The sequence below is a fragment of the Hyperolius riggenbachi genome, chromosome 8 (genome assembly GCF_040937935.1).
Source record: "Hyperolius riggenbachi isolate aHypRig1 chromosome 8, aHypRig1.pri, whole genome shotgun sequence".
Taxonomy (NCBI): Eukaryota; Metazoa; Chordata; class Amphibia; order Anura; family Hyperoliidae; genus Hyperolius; species Hyperolius riggenbachi.
In genome coordinates this window covers 175,525,611-175,549,039 of record NC_090653.1, presented here as the reverse complement: position 1 = coordinate 175,549,039, position 23,429 = coordinate 175,525,611, and the positions used below count along the sequence as shown (strand labels likewise).

General features: G+C 45.3%; 1 protein-coding gene across 1 annotated transcript in view; it reads left to right on the top strand.

Moving 5' to 3' along the window:
• Nucleotides 1–23,417, top strand: part of LOC137528383 (uncharacterized) — a 64,193-nt gene extending 40,776 nt beyond the window's left edge. The window contains exons 9-11 of the mRNA XM_068249675.1: nt 3,055–3,220; nt 6,656–6,750; nt 22,278–23,417. Of these exons, the coding sequence (XP_068105776.1) occupies nt 3,055–3,220; nt 6,656–6,750; nt 22,278–22,372 (356 nt within the window). The 3' untranslated portion in view covers nt 22,373–23,417. The remainder of the gene's footprint in view (nt 1–3,054; nt 3,221–6,655; nt 6,751–22,277) is intronic.
• Nucleotides 23,418–23,429: the final 12 nt, after the last annotated feature.

Sequence of the window (23,429 nt, the reverse complement as noted above, 5' to 3'; positions counted from 1 at the left end):
AGATGGCGCGTGGCACTTGGCACGTGTCACGTGCAAAGCGGCACGTGCAAAGTGGCACGTGTAAAGTGCCATGTGCAAAGTGCAAAGTGCCATGTGCAAAGTGGCACGTACAAAGTGCCACATGCCAAGTGCAAAGTGCCACGTGCAAAGTGCCACGTGTCAAGTGCCACTGCCAAGTGCCACGTCAGGCATGCTCCTGGCAGACGTTACACCTGCTGCTGCCGCATTGCCCTGCTCCTGCTGCCTTTGCTGCTCCCACCGCCAGGGTGCCACAGGCCACTGCTGCTGTGCTGATACCACCTATATTTAACCCAAAACACAATTGCTGTGTAATTTTATGGAGGTGTCTGGGCTGAAAACTGTCATGTCCCAGGTGTGTGGTTGGACTTTGGACACAATGTGGGCTGCACGACAGTTAATCAATTAGTGTTTCCCTTTAAAAAATAATGATGCTACATGCCTCATTTACCTTAAAAAATAATTTTTTAAAGCAATTTAAAGGCTACTTCCCCTTTTTCTATCCAGATATCCGAATCCGCCCGGATACCCCAGATACTGGGGTCGGATATCCAATCCGGGTCGGATACCCAAAAGGTCAAATCCGGATATCTGATCTAGATCTGGTTATCTGGGTATCCGGATCCGGATCAATCTGGATTTTGAAAAGGGGTATACGAGCAGCACTGGAACTTTAGTTTGGTTTAAAAAAGACATCCATCTATCAAGCTCAACCACACAAAAAAAAAAAAAAAAAGATCCCTGTCCTGAATATGCACTTATCACAGTTAATCTAGAGCAAGGGTAGGGAACCTATGGCTCATGAGCCAGATGTGGCTCTTTTGATGGCTACATCTGGCTCACAGACAAATTAGTAGGGGTTGATTCACTAAGCTACACTGCAAAAGCAGTGCAGGTTAGTATGACCACGCAAGTAAAATTTTTAAAGTAGGCATGCTACTGCTGTAGCATGCACCACTAACTTACTCGCGTTCCCCCCCCCCCCCCCCAAACTAACAGCCGCTCCTATTGTCCCTCCCTAGACCCTGTCAGGTCCAGTGACTGTGTAGGATTAGATCCCCACACTTTGATTGGCCCAATAGGCTGTCTGTCACTTCACAGGCAGCTTATTGGGCCAAAGTGCGGGATCTCGTCCTACAAAGTGAATCAACCCCCAAGTCAGCTAGCTAATTGTACAAGCTGTTAGTCGGTATTTCTCCTGTCCGACTCTCGGGGAAATTGCTGATGTTGATGAAACCCGAAAGAAAAAAACAGATGTGTCTGAAACTTCTGCTGCCCTGAGAATCAACTGTGTTCACATCACCATGGCAACAGGGACGTGAGCCCTCTGCTGCACATGCGCGCTGTCCCAGTTTGAAACATATTGTATGGCTTCCATGGAATTACATTTTAAAATATGTGGTATTTATGACTCGCTCAGTCAAAAAGGTTCCTGACCCCTGATCTAGAGGAAGGCAAAAAAACTTTACAGGCTTTGGCCAATTTAGCCTTAAAGGGGTTCTCTGGTATGTTTAAATAAAGCTAAAACGGACACTTACCTGGGGCTTCTATCGGCCCCCTGCAGCTGTAATGTCCCACGCTGTCCTCCGATGCTCCGTTACCCACCGCCGGTAACCTGCTAATTATTCGTCTACATAGACGAATAGAACTGCGGCGCTCACTCCTGCGTGCATCATCGGGAGCTTACTGCGCAGGCGCAGTACGGCCACGCAGCCGCAGTTCAAGCCCTCTTTGAATGCAGATATAGAATTTGCCATAACTACTTCCTGAGGTAAGATAGTCTCGATTTTAACCACTCTTACTGTAAAGAACCCATTTCAGTAAAATTCATATTTTATTAGTACATTCTACCCATTTTTTAAAGAGTGAAGAGTTATTTTAGTTTGCAGAATTCAAAAAGTTGCTGTAGGACAGTTTTACCACAGTTCAGTAACAGATTTTTGGGGGGTTATCAGTAAGACCTAGAAGTGCATGTACAAGTTCTTTAAAATCTAAGCTAACTTGCAGTGTTGTGTGTCCCCTGCCCTCTCTATGCCCAACAGTAATCAGTACTTGCACTATTCATACTAGGGCTCAGGGTGGTTTGGGATATTAGGCTGCCTGTTTCCAGACTTTTTTGGACATTACACAAGCACCTTAATTTACATGCAGTACAATACATGTGAGGGCACATCACATTGTCTTAACAAAACCTAGTGGATATGCCTACTTATGTTCCATGCATTTGCTAAGGGCTCTTTCACATTAGGGCAGATTTTCTGCGTTTCAACGCAAAGGGTAAAGTTTGCGTTACCCAAGGTGAAATGAAAGTCCATAGACTTTCATTTTAGCTTTCACATATAACGCAGCCTTTTTGTGCGTTGCGTTACACTGCACCCAGGCGCAGTTTTTCGGCCGACGCTAGCTTTATGCGTTACAATGTTAGTCAATGTAAAACGCACACTATGCGCGTTTTTAATCCGTTAACGCAGGCAATCAGTCCCAGAATGCAACAGAGGAACAATGTAGAAAGTTGAAAACTAAAAGAAAAAAAAATTACCTGCGTTTTTTTATGTGCTGTAACGCATTGAAAACGGATTAAAAACGCACACTCACTGCAGTGCAACGCATATCAAAACGCATTAAAACGCATACAACAAAACGTATGCTTTGAGCGCTCTCCAACGCAAGCTCTGATGTGAAAGAGCCCTAAGGCCTACTGGGATTCAGTAAAGACTTGCAGAACCATTACTGTATTAAGATATTTATAATTCTTAAGCTTTCATCTCTCTAGTTGTGAAATCTTGGAAATATATAAATGAATAATCTTCTAAACAGTAGCAGTTCTGTTTTAGTTAGTTTAGCATTCAGATCATCTGTATAATAATTAAATTACAATTCAACCTTTGAGGAGTTTATAGGTAACACTTTCACTAGCTGGTCAATAGCCTTGCATCATTCAAGAACTGAAGGTGACTGCAAGTAGCTTGGCAGGCGTGAGACCTGGGACAACATACATGTTTTATATGTGCTCTTACAAGAGTATTTGTGTTTTAGGTGTGGGGCCTGCATACGAATATGTTGGGACTCCGGAATCCATCATGATCAGAGTCCCTGACCACTCAGTCACTGCCCATCTTACTGACATGACCGGACCACTGGCAATCACCTCTGCCAACCCAAGTGGAGAAAGTGATAGTACTCATCATGATCATGTTACTTCGTAAGTGGAAGCTGAGCTTTTTGAAAGTATAATTATTCATCATAGCACACTTGCAATGAAAATAAGATTTTTTTTCTTATTCACTAATGAAGTGCCCCAATAATGGAATATGAAGGGCACTCTTTTTGACTCCTCTTAAAAAATGCCTCATGCTACCTATGCCATGCCTTATAAGGTTTTTTTGCTTCAAGTTAAAGTGGTCTGAAAGTCAGCATTTCTACTTTGCTCTAAAAGATTCCTCACAGCTTGAAAGTTACTACCCCAGAATTTTTTTTTAAGCAGAACATCACTGAAATAGTTAAACAAAGCACCTTTTGCTGCTATTCAGCTTCAAATCTGCATCCAAACTGGAGATAACAGTATCTTTGTTTGCATTCCAATGTTGATACATCATGTGTGTAAACACAGTGTAACAAGTGAAAAGGAGCTCTCTGTGCTTCAAACACACAAACAGCTCAGAACAGCTACCGTATATACTCGCACACAAGCCAAATTTTTGACCCCCAAAAAGGGGGTCAAAAGTTGGGGGGTCGGCTTGTATGCGAGTCTGGTGCTGGTGATGGTGGTCCGAGCCCCCCGCACTGTCAAGTCGGAGTTTCAGACCACTTTAATTAATGTCATATTTTTTAACAATTTTTTTAACTTTTTACCACACAACTTTAATTTTTTTATTGCACCTGGCGCTTTAAAGCTGAAAACTATTTCTGTCTTGAAGAATGCATAGAGAGGAGGATGCATGCCTTACTGGGAGATTGTCAGGGTGCTTGGCTTGGGGAAAGTTTAAAAACATCTCAATGTAGCTACCTGTTTGTAAAGTATCCCAGACACCTTCAGTGGTATTATCTTGAAAACTTTAAGGGCCCGTTTCCACTAGGGATTAGGATGAGAGGCGATCACCAAATCACCTCGCATCCCTCCGCAGGTACTTCCGGTTGTCTTCCGGACAACCAGATGCTGCGTCAAGCGGCTTCCTGTCGGAGGCTATGGGGATCAGATGCGTGCTGCGGAAAACTGCCACATGCTATCCATAATTTCCCCTGCGTCGCATCACGCCGGATCGCGCCGGATCGCGTAGGTTAATTTGCGTCAATGGAAACTACTCCATTGACGTGAATTGGTTGCAGTTTCCTTGCGTTGCGATGCAGAGCGGTTTCCGCATTGCAACATATCTAGTGGAAACGGGCCATTAAAAAGTCCATGGTAAAGTAACCAACAAATATTTTAGTGCCTCACAGGGTGCCCTTTGTACAGGTAGCATCATCACAGAGAATGTGAACTCTCTAATGTGATACTACCTTGACCAAGAACTGTTACATTTAACAAGGATACAACCTTTTCAGTGAAGGTGTGTGGACTACTACTTTAATACTAGATTTTTCTGTCCAGTCTAACATGTGGGTAAGCTTTTCAGTAGCACTTGGGCAGCTCTAGTCTTTGCTAGTGACATACGTTTGTACGTTCATGGAGGACGAAGTCTAGGGTGTCAGAACATCTGTGCCTATAGGCTGCTGTGAGGTAAATCCGGGCCTGGTCACAGGACAAAACAGGAAGAGAAAAGGGGAAGAAGTGTGACAGCACGGATCCCGAGGACTCGCGATGGTTAGACAGTAGATGTATTGCTGCTTACCGGGTGAGCCCGAATGGGGGGAGACCAGGGGTCGGCAAGGCATGCGGCGGCTCAACAGGTTTTGAATCGATTTCATGCTGTAATCGATTCAAAAGTTTGTGCAGTGCAGTATCGGACTGGGAGGTGGAAAAACTGAGGAAATCCACCTGTTGGCCAGGCAGCAGTATGCCTGTGTTATCACTCCTAATAGGAACCTGCAGCAAGTCTTCACTGTGAGCAGCAACACCTGATTACTGCTGTTTGGCCAGCAAGTGGTTTTCCTCAGCTTTACCACCTCCCAGTCCAACACTGATGCAGTGTATGGGCAAAATTAGATCTCTCTTTGATCAGATTAGATTAGAGAGGGATCTTGTGTTGACAGTTAACAAGACAGACAACAGACAGACAGACGGAATGCTCAGCCAATCTAGTCACTGTTTCAGCGACGGCAACATTCACACTGAGATAGACAAGACTAACAGGAAGGAGCGAACTAATGGCAACCGGTGCTGTAGTTCGTCCTCAAGAACAAGGCTAGAAGGAATACTACCAGTCACCAACGTGGTGCTGGCAGAATCTAACTATCAGGATCAGAAGGACTTCACTGACCCCCGCAGGTCAGCAAACATCCAGCAGACATGACAATACAGAGCAAGGCATTATACATTTACAATAACAACTTTCACAGCATAGATCCAATGACAACTCAGAGAGCTGAACGCTATGTTGGGCGGGGTATGAAATGGGAGGCAGACTTTTATGCTGGCATCAGCCAATGGATGCAGGTATGCAAATTCCCACACAGCTGAATGGTAATCATTCAATCCTGAGCTGGCTTGATTACCATTTGCTAGATGGCTGTGAATGCAAAGGACTCCGATAAGAAATACATGCAGTATTTTGTAACAACATGCATACAGGAAATCCAGGGCTATCTGGCCGCAGCTCAGCTGCAACAAGCAGTTGGTGGAATGATGACAGCATCCTGAACTGCCCAGAACTGCAGAGCGATTGCAAATGACAATGAGACTTATTGCAAATGCAGAACTGTCCATTTGCAGCTCCACTGTAACGGACAGAACACGCTACAGGAGGGATCCTTACAAGAAGGCTATGCTCTCCTAATCAGCTCTTTTAGGTGCCGATATCGGTAGACATCTCATAGATGCCAATGTTAATTACTGAAATCGGGCACCAAGCTGATTACTTGGGCACCCAATGTGAGTAGTACACATGAAATTTAATGGTAGTAGCCGATCGTAAATGATCAACTACTACCATTGGTAATTTTGGTGCCTACAAATTGTTTTGTGTTAGACACCTTAAGGGGTGTTAAGGTTAGGCATTACGCAGGGAGAGTTAAGGTTAATTCCTCTGGGGGGGGGGGGGGGGGGGTCAGGATTAGGCACCTTAACCAGACAGTTATGGTTAGGATAGGTGCCAGGTAGGCCAATATTTTATTCATATTGACTTATCCCAGGGCCCAACTGAAGCGGTGCTGCCGCAAAAAGTAATCATGCTCTGTCCATAGCACAGGAGGGTCAAGATTCTTGCTATATGAATGAGTGTCATTTTCACAGTAATTAAAAGGGAATCTGTAGGATAATCCAAAGGAACGCATTACCATTGCGCAAAAGGGTCTACCCCGTTTATAGGTTGTATTTCTATAATGGCGGGTCTTGGCATTCCTCAGCATTCACCACAGGATACTGCTTAGATCATGCATTTCACAAGTTATTACTTCTACTGTCTTGTTTTATTCACATAACTCCAAACTGTTGACCCACAACTATGAAAGTAACTCTAAAAGTGTTTTTTTTCCTCTATAGACGCCTGAGTAATAAACTTGATGCAGTACTCTGTGACGGTTATTCTAATGAGCTTGTTGGATCAACTGTTGTGATCTGTACCAAAATAGATGAAGGTAAATATAAATTAATTATCAGTACTAAACATCTCAGAGACATTTGATTAATAAAACCATGCAGTACTATCTTCAAATTTTATGTGTAAATGTGAAAGGCTCATAACCTTATAATCTGTTCTAATGTAGTGGCCTATATGATTCTGCAGCTTAGCAGCTTTGGTGCCCTGATAGGACTTTCCAAGTTGCGGCGGAGGGAGGACATACATTTAAAATGAACTGGGGAAAGGCTTCTACTAATTAGCAATGAGTAATTGGATATGAGTAATACTTTAGTTGTACAACTGTAATTTCTATTGGTATTTTATTATGACTAAACCTAACCCTACTCTCGAAGCCTTCCTCTGTACATGCCTAACCCTATCTGAACCCATATATCCACAATATCCGTAGATATCAGCACAGCCTTCACTCCTAAACAGCCCCTTTGCCAATATCTGTACCACACATATAGCCGCTATATATCGGGCACCACCACACTGGGTGCCACTATAGTCACAATTGACATTGCAATGTATGTGGCATCCATTTTACAAAAGCACCACTGATGCCCAAATTACCTACTTAATGAGGGCACTTCTCATGTAGTGTCATGCTCAAAACGATATTCCTTTTTCCAGATCTGATTTCCAAGTGATTAATACAGAAACAGTAGTATTCTAGTGTCATATGTTTTTATGCCCTCTTTATGCATTGCAGAAGTTTATTTGCTTTAGCTATTGCTGCTTTACATTGAACATGGTTGCTTAACTTATAAACAGCTAGTACAATCAAGTCGTTATACAAGTTCAATATTCCCAGCTGTATCCCATTTAGTTATTATCGCACTATGCCATTGGCATGGCAAAAATGCTTGGCCTTGTATTTATTTACATTAAAACCCATGTACAAACAAAAAGGAAATATTATTGGATGTTTTCATATACAGTACAATGCTTTGCATTCATTGGATGATTGTTTAGCATTTAACTGATATTTCACTACATACCTGACATGTCAACTAATTCTTGGGTTACTGTCAGACCTCAAAGATATAACCTAGAGTTGAGGAGAAGCAGTTTTGACAGACTGCTATTAGGATTGCAATACGTGTTGTTATTTACGTGTGGTCTTTGGAGATAATTAATATTAATGAGATGGGCAGTGACAGACCTTACATTACATGATTGTAGTACCATATTTTGCAGACCATAAGACGCACTTTCTCCCCCAAACATGGGGGTAAAAAGTGCCTGCGTCTTATGGTCCGAATGCTGCCTGGGCCGGGTGTCCCCCACTAGGAATTGCAGCAGTAATGCGGCCCGTGTCCCTGCAGTTGTCCTCTTATTTCCCCGTCTCTGTAAGGTGTCCGTGGGGAGTGTGCAGGATCGTTATGCCCACCCCTTCATGTCCCCAGAACTGCCTCACCTCCTCTGCCCCGTCCTCTTCTATGTCCGTCTCTGTACCTGGGGAGTGTGCAAGATCGTAATGTACCCCCTTCGTGTCCCCGCGGCTGTCCGTCCTTATAAGCTTGTCTGCCCCGCCTCCTCTGCCCCATCCTCTTCTTTGCCCGTGGGGAGAGTAGTCTGTGGCTTACCGATGCACGTCACCACAGTGCAGAGATATCGATCGATCGGTAATCAACCTGGGTAGCCGCTGCGGGGTCCGTGCACGTTGCCAAAGTCTATCTCCCTTCACTTCCGCTTACGTCATAATGTGGAAGTGAAGAGAGATACACATTCAGCAACGTTCACGGACCCCGCAGCGGCTACCCAGGATGATTACCGATCGATATCTCTGCACTGTAGTGGCGTGCATCGGTAAGCCACAGACTACTCTCCCCATGGGCAAAGAAGAGGACGGGGCAGAGGAGGTGGGGCAGACAAGCTTATAGGGACGGACAGCCGCAGGGACATGAAGAGGGTACATTACGATCCTGAACACTCCCCAGGTACAGAGACGGACATAGAAGAGGACAGGGCAGAGGAGGCGGGGCAGACAAGCCTAGAAGGGTGGGGCAGTTGTGGGGACACGAGGGGGGGTATTACGATCCTGCACACTCCCCATGGATGCCTTTAGAGAGATGGGGAAAGAAGAAGACAGGAGTAAGAGGGGGATGGACAGACCAGTACAGGGGGCATCTAAAAAAAAAATCAGAGGTCACTTAATTGCACACAGGAGGCACTTTAAATGACACAGGGGCACCTAACAGCACACAGAGGGGGCACTTTAAATGACACAGGGGCACCTAAGAGCACACGGGGGCACTTTAAATGACACAGGGGCAGCTAAGAGCACACAGGGGGCACTTTAAATGACACATGGGCATCTAACAGCACACAGGGGGACACTTTAAATGACACAGGGGCACCTAAGAGCACACAGGGACACTTTAGAAAACCCAGGGGACACTTTAGAGAACACAGGGGGCACCAAAGAGAATAATGGAGCATTTAAGAGGAAACAGGGAAGTGGAGATCATAAAGGGGACACAAGAGGTACAAGGGGGACATATTAATTGAGGAGGGGAGAAGATCCACAAGATGCCCCTGAACCATGGACACACCAGGTTTAGTTTTTTTTTTCCCCTGGTTTTTGTCCTCTAAACCTAGGAGCGTCTTATGGTCCGAAAAATAAGGTATTTTGTTGCTTCTTCGTTTTCTAACTACAGTGATTATATGTTTTTTTTTTTCATAAGTTCATGAATTTGGGTGATTTTTACTGTTGAAAATTTACTCTTATATGAACTAATCTTTTATGAACATAAACTTTTATGCTAACTGCACTGGAATTCGTTTTTTTAGTTAGTAAATATGCGGTCCAGCTAAAATCATAGTGTGGCCTAAGCAGCTCCCAACTATACCTCCACAACTGATTCACAGATTCACTAGCTAGAAATTCTTACAAAGGCTCAGTAGTTTGTTTAACAAACTACTGAGTATTTTCCCAGATATATCCGATGTAAAACAATAATAACAAGACATTTCACTTTGTATCACATCAATTGAACTACAGGTAGTTACACAGCTTTGGCCATATATTTGAGTTTTTGTACCATTTCTTATTGCTTGATGCACATTTCGCAGTCTGCCAGCCATTTCCTCAGTTAACATGGGCATCCTTAAATAGATTTCAGCCAAATACACATCTTGGTAGAGACCCAAAGTCGAGAAGGCAGGAAGGATCATTTGCAAAGAATGTTACAATTAACACTTATGAGTTGTAACTAGCTGGTTTGATTCACGACATTCCTTTAAGTAAGGGGGCATAAACTGTTATAGCGTAGTAGGGTAATATTCTGGCTCATGGTGCTTGATATTGGGCAGTGGCGTCCCACATTGAGTGAACTGAAAATAATTGCTAGCTGTCAGGCTGAGGCCCAGTTTTTGTCAGTTACAGTGTAATATCACAATTTTTGCCCCAATCTCTGGAAAGCTGAAACACTGGAAAGCAAGGCACTAGAAAAGAGATTTTCTCCAGAGTTTTCTCTCAGAAGATAATTTTTCTTTTCGCCACTTAACAACTGAAAAAAATACTAAAACATGGGTAGAAAAAACATCAAACTTATCTAGAGTATTAATAAAGTGTCAAACCATTACCTGTGAGAGAACTCAGGAGTCAAAAGTTAACTGAATTAACAGTTGCTCTGGAAAACTGCAACACACTATTGGTGGAACTAGAACACTATATGGTACCTCACAAAAGTACCTCCCACATTTTTTCCAGGGGACACTGAAGATATGACACTTTGATACAATGTAAAGTAGTGAGAGTACAGATAGAGATGTCCCGAACCTCTGATTTTCAGTTTGCGAACCTACCGTGAAAGTTGGGTTCGCAGGAACTTTTGCGAACCGCAATAGACTTCAATGGGGAGGCGAACTTTGAAAACTAGAAACATTTATGCTGGCCAGAAAAGTGATGGAAAAGATGTTTCAAGGGGTCTAACACCTAAGTTTTTTCAGTGACTACAAGAGGGAAAAAAAAATCTAAAAAAACATATAGTTTTTGAGAAAACCGATTTGAAAATTCTCTTTCTGACCGTGGGAAAATTAGACGCCCACCGATTTTAGTGGTTAATAGCAAAGCCCCTTTAAAAGCTAGAAACACCAAAATTGCTGGGAATGTTAAGAAGAACAGTGGGAACAAGAGGAAACATTTTTTTTTCAAAAAGACCTTATCGTTTTTGAGAAAATCGATTTTAAAGTTTCAATGTAAATTCTCCTTCTGCCCGTGGGAAAATATACCCCTGCCGACTTTAACAGTTAATAGCAAAGCCCTTTGAAAGAGAACCCGAGGTGGGGTTCTTCCATCGCAATCCATATACAGAGGCTGGGTCTGTCTATAGAGCCCAGCCTCTGTTGCTAGTTAGTTTCTTTCAAAGCCCCCCCTGCGCGCCGTCAGACCCCATAAAACACAGCCGCGCTGGCGACATGCAGCGTGTCGCAGACGGCTGTGTTTAGCTCACTACTGTCAGTCTCGCCCCTCCCCCGCTTCCTGAATCGCTCTGGTCCCTGCCCACGTCCCTTCCCTCGTCGCTGATTGGAGTGAAAGGACGCAGGCGGGGACCAGAGCGATTCAGCAGGCGGGGGAGCAGCCGAGACTGACAGTAGTGAGGTAAACACAGCCGCGTAGGAGAGAACTAACTAGCAACAGAGGCTGGGCTCTATAGACAGACCCAGCCTCTGTATATGAATTGCGATGGAAGAACCCCACCTCGGGTTCTTTTTAAAAGCTAGAAACACCAAAATTGCTGGGAATGTTAAGAAAAACAGTGGGAAGAAGATTTTAAAGTTTCAAAGATAAAAAAGAGTTGATTCATTAATAAAGAACGATTCATTAAAAAGATCTGGCTCATTCATGAACCGTTAGTATAGCAGAGAATGCGTCCTGAGCAGGATGTGAAGCTGCCGGCTCCGTTGCTGTCTCTCCCCACCTGCCTGCACCTGTCAACCCCTGGTGCCAGCCTAGGTGAGGGTGACAGGTAAAGGCAGGTGGGGAGAGATAGCAGCGGAGCCGGCAGCTATGTGTCCCAAAGGACGCATTCTCTGCTATGTGGGGGGCGTCGGAGATCTTCAATCAACTTAATTGAAGATCGCAACATAAGAGGATACATTATTCGTTGGATCGTTTACCGAGGATATTAGTGTGGGATTTTTTTTAAAGGTACAGGTAAGTATTTCTGGTTAGTTGAGAAAATTAAAGGACTTCTTTCGGAGGGGGGGGGGCTCCAGGGGGGAGGTGCAACCAAGCCTTCCCCTCCCCCCGGAGCCCTTGTCCAATCCGTGGACAAGGGGCTCTTCCCCACCTCTGGTTCCCCAGGAGGAGGTGGGGGCGACGACTCCCTGGGGGGTTCATGGTGGCATCTGGTAGTCCCCTTTAAGAAGGGGACCCCAGATGCCCACCCCCCCTCCCAGTAGAAATGAGTATAGGGGTACAAAGTACCCCTTACCCATTTCCACAAAGGGTTACGAGGTAACAAAATAAAAACACAACCACGAAAAAAGTCCTTTAATTTTCTGAATTAACCAGAAATACTTACCTGTACCTTTTTAAAAAAAATTCCACGCCAATATCCTCGGTAAATGATCCAACAAATAATGTATGCTCTTATGTTGCAATCTTCAATTAAGTATGCGCCCCCCGCATAGCAGAGAATGCTTACTTTGGGATGTATAGCTGCCTGCTCCTCTGTCCCATGGGTGCACTGGGTGCCAGCCTGGGTGGGGGTTGACAGGTGCAGGCAGGTGGGGAGAGACAGCGGAGCCGGCAGCTTCACGTCCTGCTCAGGACGCATTCTCTGCTATACTAACGGCTCATGAATGAGCCGGATCTTTTTAATGAATCGTTCTTTTTTAATGAATCGACTCTTTTTTCTTTGAAACTTTAAAATCGATATTCTCAAAAAGTATAAGGTCTTTTTGAAAAAAAATGTCCTCTTGTTCCCACTGTTCTTCTTAACATTCCCAGCAATTTTGGTGTTTCTAGCTTTTAAAGGGGCTTTGCTATTAACCGTTAAAGTCGGCGGGGGTATATTTTCCCACGGTCAGAAGGAGAAGTTACATTGAAACTTTAAAATGAAAGCGAATACTTTGTGTGTCCACTATTATTTTCCAGCACTGCCTTAACTATCTTGAGCATGGAGTTCACCAGAGCTTCACACGTTGCCACTGTAATCCTCTTCCACTCCTCCATGACAAAAGTAATGGATGTTAGGGACCTTGCACTCCTCCACCTTCCGTATGAGGATGTCCCACAAATGTTCAATAGGGTTTAGGTCTGGAGACATGCTTGGCCAGTCCAGAACCTTTACCCTCAGTTTCTTTAGCAAAGCAGTGGTTGTCTTGGAGGTGTGTTTGGGGTGAGTATGTTGGAATACTCTCTTGCAGCCCATTTTCTGAAAGGAGGGGCTATGCTCTGCTTAAGTATGTCACAGTACATGTTGGCATTCTCGGTTACCTCAAACAACTGTAGTTCTTTAGTGCTTGCCACACTCATACAGCCTAAAACTATGACACTTCCATGACCATAGTTGACTGTAGGCAAGAAACACTAGTCTTTGCACTCCTCATCTGGTTGTTGCCACACACTCTTGACACCATCTGGACCAAATAAGTTGAACTCGATAGGCATATGTCTTTTTTCAACCCAAATAACTATGTAACTATATAACTAATATTGGTCTCATCAGACCACAGGACCTGGTTCCAGTAATCCATGTCTTTAGCCTGCTTAATCATTGAAAGAGGCTTCCGTCTGAGACAACAGCTATGCAAACCAAACTGATGCATTGTGAGGTGTATGGTCTGAGCACTGACAGGCTGACACCTGCACCCTTAATCCCCTACAGCAGCGCTGCCAGAAATAATATGTCTATTTGCAAAAGACAATCTCTGGATAGGATGCTGATCACATTCACTCAACTTTTTTGGTCAACTTTAGTAAGGCCTATTCTGAGTGGAACTGGTCCTGTTAGACCGTTGCAAGGTCGTTGTCACCTTGCTGCAGCATGAGCAACAAATTTTTTTTTAAACTCCCCAGAGGGTTCTCTGTCATTAGGTGCTGTGTTGAACTTTCAGTGACCAGTATGAGATAGTGTGAGAGCGATAACACCAAATTCAACACACCTGTTCCCTATTAACACCGGAGATCTTGTAACACTAACGAGTAACACAGACTCAGGTGGGAAAATGTCTAATTCGGCAGAATTTAGAGATGGCCCGAAAGGTTCGCCGACGAACGGTTCCCGGCGAACTTCCGTGGTTCGCGATCGCGGTGAACCGGGAACTTTTCCCGGAAGTTCGGTTCGCCCCCATAGTGCACCATTAGGGTCAACTTTGACCCTCTACATCACAGTCAGCAGGCACATTGTAGCCAATCAGGCTACACTCACTCCTGGAGCCACTCCCCCCTTATAAAAGGCAGGCACCGTCGGCCATTACACTCACTCGTGTGCCTGCAGTAGTGAGAGAAGGGACAGCTGCTGGCAGACTCTCATAGGGAAAGATTAGTTAGGCTCTTGTAGGCTTCTTAGCTTGCTCCTGGCTGATTCTTATTGCTAAAATAGCACCCCACAACAGCTCTTTAGAGAGCTAATCTTGTTCTTGTGATCTATTTTTTTGTGTGTGTGTCCCACTGACACTTGTGTTGCAGAGACAGCCTTGCTAATTCATATTGTGTGTGTGCCACTGCCAGGCCCAGCACATTCAGTGACTACCTGTGTGACAGGTGCACATTGTAATACCCATTACTGCATATAGTAAAGACACACACTTGCGCTCAACAAATTACAGTAGTGGCCCTTTAAACCATGCCACGGCGCTGCTCTCTTTAAACTGGATGGAGCCAGTTACTGGTAAAACAAGAGGGTGGGGGGAGAACAGAGAGCGCTCCAATGGTGCATTAACTTAGATGTAAAATTACACACACTTAAATGTTACACTTACAATTAAAATGGTGATGCTGCGCTTTGCTAAACAATCCTCCAGTGGGTAACCTCAGCCTAATCCAGCCTGGCCAGGGCGGGCGGTGCAGATGGTAATGCTAGAGGAAGTCCGTCTGGAGGGAGAGCTGTGCGCCGTTGTTACTGTCCTACGTCACTACCGGTTTCGGCGCTAGTCCACGCCTTCCTCACCTGAGCTCTCCCTCCAGACGGACGTCCTCTAGCATTACCATCTGCACCGCCCGCCCTGGCCAGGCTGGATTAGGCTGAGGTTACCCACTGGAGGATTGTTTAGCAAAGCGCAGCATCACCATTTTAATTGTAAGTGTAACATTTAAGTGTGTGTAATTTTACATCTAAGTTAATGCACCATTGGAGCGCTCTCTGTTCTCCCCCCACCCTCTTGTTTTACTATTACTGCATATACCTACCTACCTGTTGTTCACAGTGCACCCACCTACCTAAGTGAGCACACTTAGTGTCACTGTGCCTGTCCACTACCTGTCTGTGTGACAGGTGCACATTGTAATACCCATTACTGCATATACCTACCTACCTGTTGTTCACAGTGCACCCACCTACCTAAATGAGCGCACTAAGTGTCACTGTGCCTGTCCACTACCTGTCTGTGTGACAGGTGCACATTGTAATACACATTACTGCACATACCTACCTACCTGTTGATTAATTTCACATATACAGCAGGGCCTCGAAAGTCCTACTGTATTGTTATTTTTGGTCACTACCTCGGGACGTGCATGCCATGCCTGCTGCCTTTCTTGGATGTGTGGTGGTAGCCGTTTCTTAGGCTCCCACTCCGGACCGGTAGAGAACCCTGATTCCCCAGCCATTACCCGCCGTGGTCACTCACAATGGCAGACTTGCCCTCAGGCGCGGAGCTAGGGGGGGTCGGGGTAGGTCAAGTGCCCCCGGGCGCCGGGTCCCTAAGGGCGCCCAGCTGAGCTGATTTTTTTTTTTCCCTCTGCGGAGGGGAGCAGCGCAGAGAAGAGAAGAGGGAGAGCTATGCGGACGGTGGAGAAGGGGGCCATCTCCCCCCCTTCTCTCACCTTAGGGCTCTCCCTCCCTCCATCGCTGTCCCCTCCGTTATTGTCCGGGTGCTGGCGCAGCGGGCGGGACTCACCTCCGTCTCGCTCCAGCGCCGGCCGGAAGTTCGGATCCCGCAGCCGCTGCTCTGGTCTGGACTAGACCAGAGTAGCGGCAGATCCATCCGCGCTGCGACGAGACGGAGGTAAGTTCCGCCCGCCGCTGCCAGCACCCGGACATTAATGGAGGGGACAGCGAGGGAGAGAGAGCAGCTCTCCCTCTCCTCTGCGCTGCTCCCCTCCTGCTGGGGAGGCAGGGAGGGGGACACCTGGCTACCTACTCTGGGCATATATACCCCTGGCTACATCTACTGGGCATATATACCCCCTGGCTACATCTACTGGGCATATATACCCCTGGCTACATCTACTGGGCATATATACCCCTGGCTACATCTACTGGGCACATATACCCCTGGCTACATCTACTGGGCATATATACCCCTGGCTACATCTACTGGGCATATATACCCCCTGGCTACATCTACTGGGCATATATACCCCTGGCTACATCTACTGGGCATATATACCCCTGGCTACATATACTAGGCATATATACCCCTGGCTACATATACTGGGCATATATACCCCTGGCTACATCTACTGGGCATATATACCCCCTGGCTACATCTACTGGGCATATATACCCCTGGCTACATCTACTGGGCATATATACCCCTGGCTACATCTACTGGGCATATATACCCCTGGCTACATCTACTGGGCATATATACCCCTGGCTACATCTACTGGGCATATATACCCCTGGCTACATCTACTGGGCATATATACCCCTGGCTACATCTACTGGGCATATATACCCCTGGCTACATCTACTGGGCATATATACCCCCTGGCTACATCTACTGGGCATATATACCCCCTGGCTACATCTACTGGGCATATATACCCCTGGCTACATCTACTGGGCATATATACCCCTGGCTACATCTACTGGGCATATATACCCCCTGGCTACATCTACTGGGCATATATACCCCCTGGCTACATCTACTGGGCATATATACCCCTGGCTACATCTACTGGGCATATATACCCCCTGGCTACATCTACTGGGCATATATACCCCTGGCTACATCTACTGGGCATATATACCCCTGGCTACATCTACTGGGCATATATACCCCTGGCTACATCTACTGGGCATATATACCCCTGGCTACATCTACTGGGCATATATACCCCCTGGCTACATCTACTGGGCATATATACCCCCTGGCTACATCTACTGGGCATATATACCCCTGGCTACATCTACTGGGCATATATACCCCTGGCTACATCTACTGGGCATATATACCCCTGGCTACATCTACTGGGCATATATACCCCCTGGCTACATCTACTGGGCATATATACCCCCTGGCTACATATACTGGGCATATATACCCCCTGGCTACATCTACTGGGCATATATACCCCTGGCTACATCTACTGGGCATATATACCCCTGGCTACATCTACTGGGCATATATACCCCTGGCTACATCTACTGGGCATATATACCCCTGGCTACATCTACTGGGCATATATACCCCCTGGCTACATCTACTGGGCATATATACCCCCTGGCTACATCTACTGGGCATATATACCCCTGGCTACATCTACTGGGCATATATACCCCTGGCTACATCTACTGGGCATATATACCCCTGGCTACATCTACTGGGCATATATACCCCCTGGCTACATCTACTGGGCATATATACCCCCTGGCTACATATACTGGGCATATATACCCCTGGCTACATATACTGGGCATATATACCCCCTGGCTACATATACTGGGCATATATACCCCCTGGCTACATCTACTGGGCATATATACCCCTGGCTACATCTACTGGGCATATATACCCCTGGCTACATCTACTGGGCATATATACCCCCTGGCTACATATACTGGGCATATATACCCCCTGGCTACATATACTGGGCATATATACCCCCTGGCTACATATACTGGGCATATATACCCCCTGGCTACATATACTGGGCATATATACCCCCTGGCTACATGGACTGGGCATATATACCCCCTGGCTACATATACTGGGCATATATACCCCTGGCTACATCTACTGGGCATATATACCCCCTGGCTACATCTACTGGGCATATATACCCCCTGGCTACATCTACTGGGCATATATACCCCTGGCTACATCTACTGGGCATATATACCCCTGGCTACATCTACTGGGCATATATACCCCCTGGCTACATCTACTGGGCATATATACCCCCTGGCTACATCTACTGGGCATATATACCCCTGGCTACATCTACTGGGCATATATACCCCCTGGCTACATCTACTGGGCATATATACCCCTGGCTACATCTACTGGGCATATATACCCCTGGCTACATCTACTGGGCATATATACCCCTGGCTACATCTACTGGGCATATATACCCCTGGCTACATCTACTGGGCATATATACCCCTGGCTACATCTACTGGGCATATATACCCCCTGGCTACATCTACTGGGCATATATACCCCCTGGCTACATCTACTGGGCATATATACCCCTGGCTACATCTACTGGGCATATATACCCCTGGCTACATCTACTGGGCATATATACCCCCTGGCTACATCTACTGGGCATATATACCCCCTGGCTACATCTACTGGGCATATATACCCCTGGCTACATCTACTGGGCATATATACCCCCTGGCTACATCTACTGGGCATATATACCCCTGGCTACATCTACTGGGCATATATACCCCTGGCTACATCTACTGGGCATATATACCCCTGGCTACATCTACTGGGCATATATACCCCTGGCTACATCTACTGGGCATATATACCCCCTGGCTACATCTACTGGGCATATATACCCCCTGGCTACATCTACTGGGCATATATACCCCTGGCTACATCTACTGGGCATATATACCCCTGGCTACATCTACTGGGCATATATACCCCTGGCTACATCTACTGGGCATATATACCCCCTGGCTACATCTACTGGGCATATATACCCCCTGGCTACATATACTGGGCATATATACCCCTGGCTACATATACTGGGCATATATACCCCCTGGCTACATATACTGGGCATATATACCCCCTGGCTACATCTACTGGGCATATATACCCCTGGCTACATCTACTGGGCATATATACCCCTGGCTACATCTACTGGGCATATATACCCCCTGGCTACATATACTGGGCATATATACCCCCTGGCTACATATACTGGGCATATATACCCCCTGGCTACATATACTGGGCATATATACCCCCTGGCTACATATACTGGGCATATATACCCCCTGGCTACATGGACTGGGCATATATACCCCCTGGCTACATATACTGGGCATATATACCCCTGGCTACATATACTGGGCATATATATACCCCCTGGCTACATGGACTGGGCATATATACCCCCTGGCTACATGGACTGGGCATATATACCCCCTGGCTACATATACTGGGCATATATACCCCTGGCTACCTACTCTGGGCATATATACCCCTGGCTACATATACTGATCATATATACCCCTGGCTACATATACTGGGCATATATACCCCCTGGCTACATGGACTGGGCATATATACCCCCTGGCTACATATACTGGGCATATATACCCCTGGATACATATACTGGGCATATATACCCCCTGGCTACATATACTGGGCATATATACCCCCTGGCTATATATACTGGGCATATATACCCCTGGCTACATCTACTGGGCATATATACCCCCTGGCTACATGGACTGGGCATATATACCCCCTGGCTACATATACTGGGCATATATACCCCTGGCTACCTACTCTGGGCATATATACCCCTGGCTACATATACTGGGCATATGTACCCCCTGGCTACATATACTGGGCATATATACCCCCTGGCTACATATACTGGGCATATATACCCCCTGGCTACATATACTGGGCATATATACCCCCTGGCTACATGGACTGGGCATATATACCCCTGGCTACATATACTGGGCACATATACGCCTGACTATATATACTGGGCACATATTATTCTCCTGGCTACATATACTGGGCATATATACCCCTGGCTACATATACTGGGCACATATACCTCTGGCTACATATACTGGGCACACATATCCCTGCCTACATATACTGGGCACATATACCCCTGGCTACCTGTTCTGTGGACATCTCTACCCCTGGCTACCTGTTCTGGAGACATCTATATCGCTGGCCACCTATTCTGGGGACATCTATACCGCTGGCCACCTATTCTGGGGACATCTATACTGCTGGCCACCTATTCTGGGGACAACGATAGACCTGGAGCTACCTATTTTTGGGGAACCACGTCAGATTGAGTGTATTTTGGAGAACTGCTGCCAGGTGAGAGGTGTCTACCATATTAAGGGGGCATTCTACCTATTTATGTGAAATGCTGTCTATTTATGTGACTCATGACTGCTGAATTTGCCTTATGATTTGTTGGGGGCCTCAAGATCGCTGAATTTGTCTTGTTGGGGGCCTCATGATTGCTGAATTTGTCTTGTTGGGGGCCTCATGATTGCTAAATTTGTCTTGTTGGGGGCCTCATGATTGCTGAGTTGGTTATGTTGGGGGTCTCATGATTGCTGAATTTGTCTTGATGGGGGGGGGCTCATGATTGCTGAATTTGTCTTGGAACATGCTGGAAGGTACATACTGAGGGAGGGTGGGTGAGCGTGAGCCTGCTAACCTCCATATACATTTGGCTCCACCCATAACCACGCCCACATTTATTATGTGACCACGCCCCTTTTGGCGCGGCGCAACCTTGACTTTGGGGGGCGCATTAATAGTCTTTGTCCCCGGGCGCTGAAAACCCTAGCTACGCCTCTGCTTGCCCTCCATAACAGATTCTCTCCTCCTTGAGGAGGTGACCAACCTGGTGAGTCACAGTGAAGGCACCATCAGACTTGCCCTCCATAACAGATTATCGTTAAAGTATTTAAGGTTGATTCATTTCGCATATAAGGGCCTCGAAAGTCCTCCTGTATTGTTATTTTTGGTCACTACCTTGGGACGTGCATGCAATGCCTGCTGCCTTCCTTGGATGTGTGGGGGTGGTAGCCGTTTCTTAGGCTCCCACTCCGGACCGGAATCTAACCCTGATTCCCCGGCCATTACCCGTGGTCGCTCAAAATGGCAGACTTGCCCTCCATAACAGATTCTCGATGCAGGTACTGAACAGCAAGCAGAACAAGTATTTACAAAAATAGATGTAAGCTTTACCAATGGTAGAGAAAGAACCATCGAAAGTTGATAAGGCAGTCAGACATTACTTGACATCACTGAGTGAGGAAGAGCACTCTGGCCATGGTGCGCACCAGTCCAGCACGGCTGTCACTACGCAAACAGTTATTTGCGGTGCGTTACACAGTGAGTTTGGTGTGTCAGTGTGAAGCAGTACTCTAATTACACTCCCAGATTGATGTATACACATGCAAGATGTTTTAAAGCACTTTAGGCCTGGAATTTAGCATTCAATGTGATTTCTGCTCTTAAAACGCTGCTTTGCGTCCAATCCAGATTTTCCCACTCTGCCATGCCCCCCTCCAGGTGTTAGACCCCTTGAAACATCTTTTCCATCACTTTTGTGGCCAGCATAATTTACCAAACTTTTTGCGGAAGTTCGCGAACCGAAAATCGGAGGTTCGGGCCAACTCTAGCAGAATTATGATATTATTTGCTTAGGTATGTAGTCACTTTTCTTGCAAGCAATTTAGACCCTAATGGCTGTATGTTGAGTCAGTGGCATAGCTAAGGAGCTGTGGGCCCGATGCAAGTCTTACATTGGGGCCCCCCCCAAGCACTCTATACATAACAATTGATACGGCGCACCAAAACCTGCCAATGGCAACTACAGTGTCAGAGGTGCAAGAAGGGGATGGGGAACAGTGTGTTAGTGATTACCACTATTCAAAGTATCTATAGAAGTGATTATTATGAGCACAGGACCAATAGAGAGCTAATAATGTAGTTGAGGGAGAGCCCTTCGGGGCCCCTCTGGCCCAAGGGCACCGATGCGGTCGCTACCTCTGCACCCCCTATTGCTACGCCCCTGTGTTGAGTTATTTTGAAAGGGCAGCAAATTTACACTGCTATACAAGCTGTATACTGACTGCTTTACATTCAAAGTGTAATATCTTCAGTATTGTCCCATGAATAGATATAATAAAATATTTTCAAAAATATGAGAGGTGTACTAACTTTTGTAAAATACTGTATTTGATGCATATGACCATGCCCACTTTTATCATCACCTACCTGTGTCACTTTGTCACAGCACTTGTTTCTCAATGTAAGTTATGTCTAAAAGTTTCCAGTGATTGTAACAATGTTCAATTATTCTAAACTAACTGAGTAAAATCAAAGTAGTGACTTGAAAAAATAAACTATTTAATTAATATTATATATTTACGAGTCTTTGTTTCGTTCTAGGATCAATTTCTATATTGCGAGAAGGTTGTGTGCCTGCTACTAAAATTATGGAACTATTTGAACGTGCCAAGAGCATGGAACAAGACATGTTGTAGCCACAACAACAATTAGAATTCTAAATGGATGCCTGTTAATGTAAACCAAAATCCTCCTGGCGGGAAACAGGAACCTTTGTAGCATAAATATACATTGTTTGTTTTTTGAATATTTTATATATTTATTGTTTCTTAGCTAGAAAAATCTTATTGATATAAATAGTTTTATCTCCTTGGTTTCCACTAATACTGTGTGTTATTGCAAAGTCAAGTCTTGATTGACTAATGTTAAAACGCCCACCGTCACACACAAAACTATTTAAGAGGCATCATTCAGAAATCTCTCCGTCATATTCAAAAATAAGGTGTGCAAGCACAGGGCCCAAACAAGATCAATTGCTGTAGAAAGACAAAGCTTCACCAAGCATAACTCAATGACTCAAATCACACCATATTTGATCGATTTCCAAAATGTATTGACAATGTAAAAAATACATAAAAACACAATACTACAGATATAGAGAAGAAACGTGCTTCAATTCGATGGTGGTTCCATTTCACTTCCCCTGACATGAACTGATTTAAATCTTTATAAAGTTTTTACAAAACTATTAACATACATCACTTCAGGAGACTAGGGAGCATTTATTTTTTCTCTTAAATCTTCACCCCAGGAGATAATTTGTTCAACTCCTTTTTAAAATAATTTTTCAGTACTTTACAATTGAAAAAGTACAAAAAAAGTGGGTGAAAAAGTACAATTCAAATTATTTTGAGTATTTTCTTGCTTGCTGGTTTAGGGGGCAATGCTGTGAGCTGCAAGATGCCTGCAGATATTCTGGTGTCTCAACTTGTGCCTGTCCCCAGACACAGCCCCAGTCTGAGGGGGGATTCTGGCAAGCTATAATCACCCCCTGAACATGCCTATGATTGTATCTGCAATTTTACTACCTAGAACACCTAAGTGATATAAATATAATTGTCTCTGGGCAAACTAGACTTTTTGTGTGCTATATTTTCCAATATTTTTTTCTTTTCTATGCATTTCAAAAGGAAAAATACACTATTGGTTGGCTTTCACCCATTAATGTAATAAAAACTGCTACTGAGTAGATAA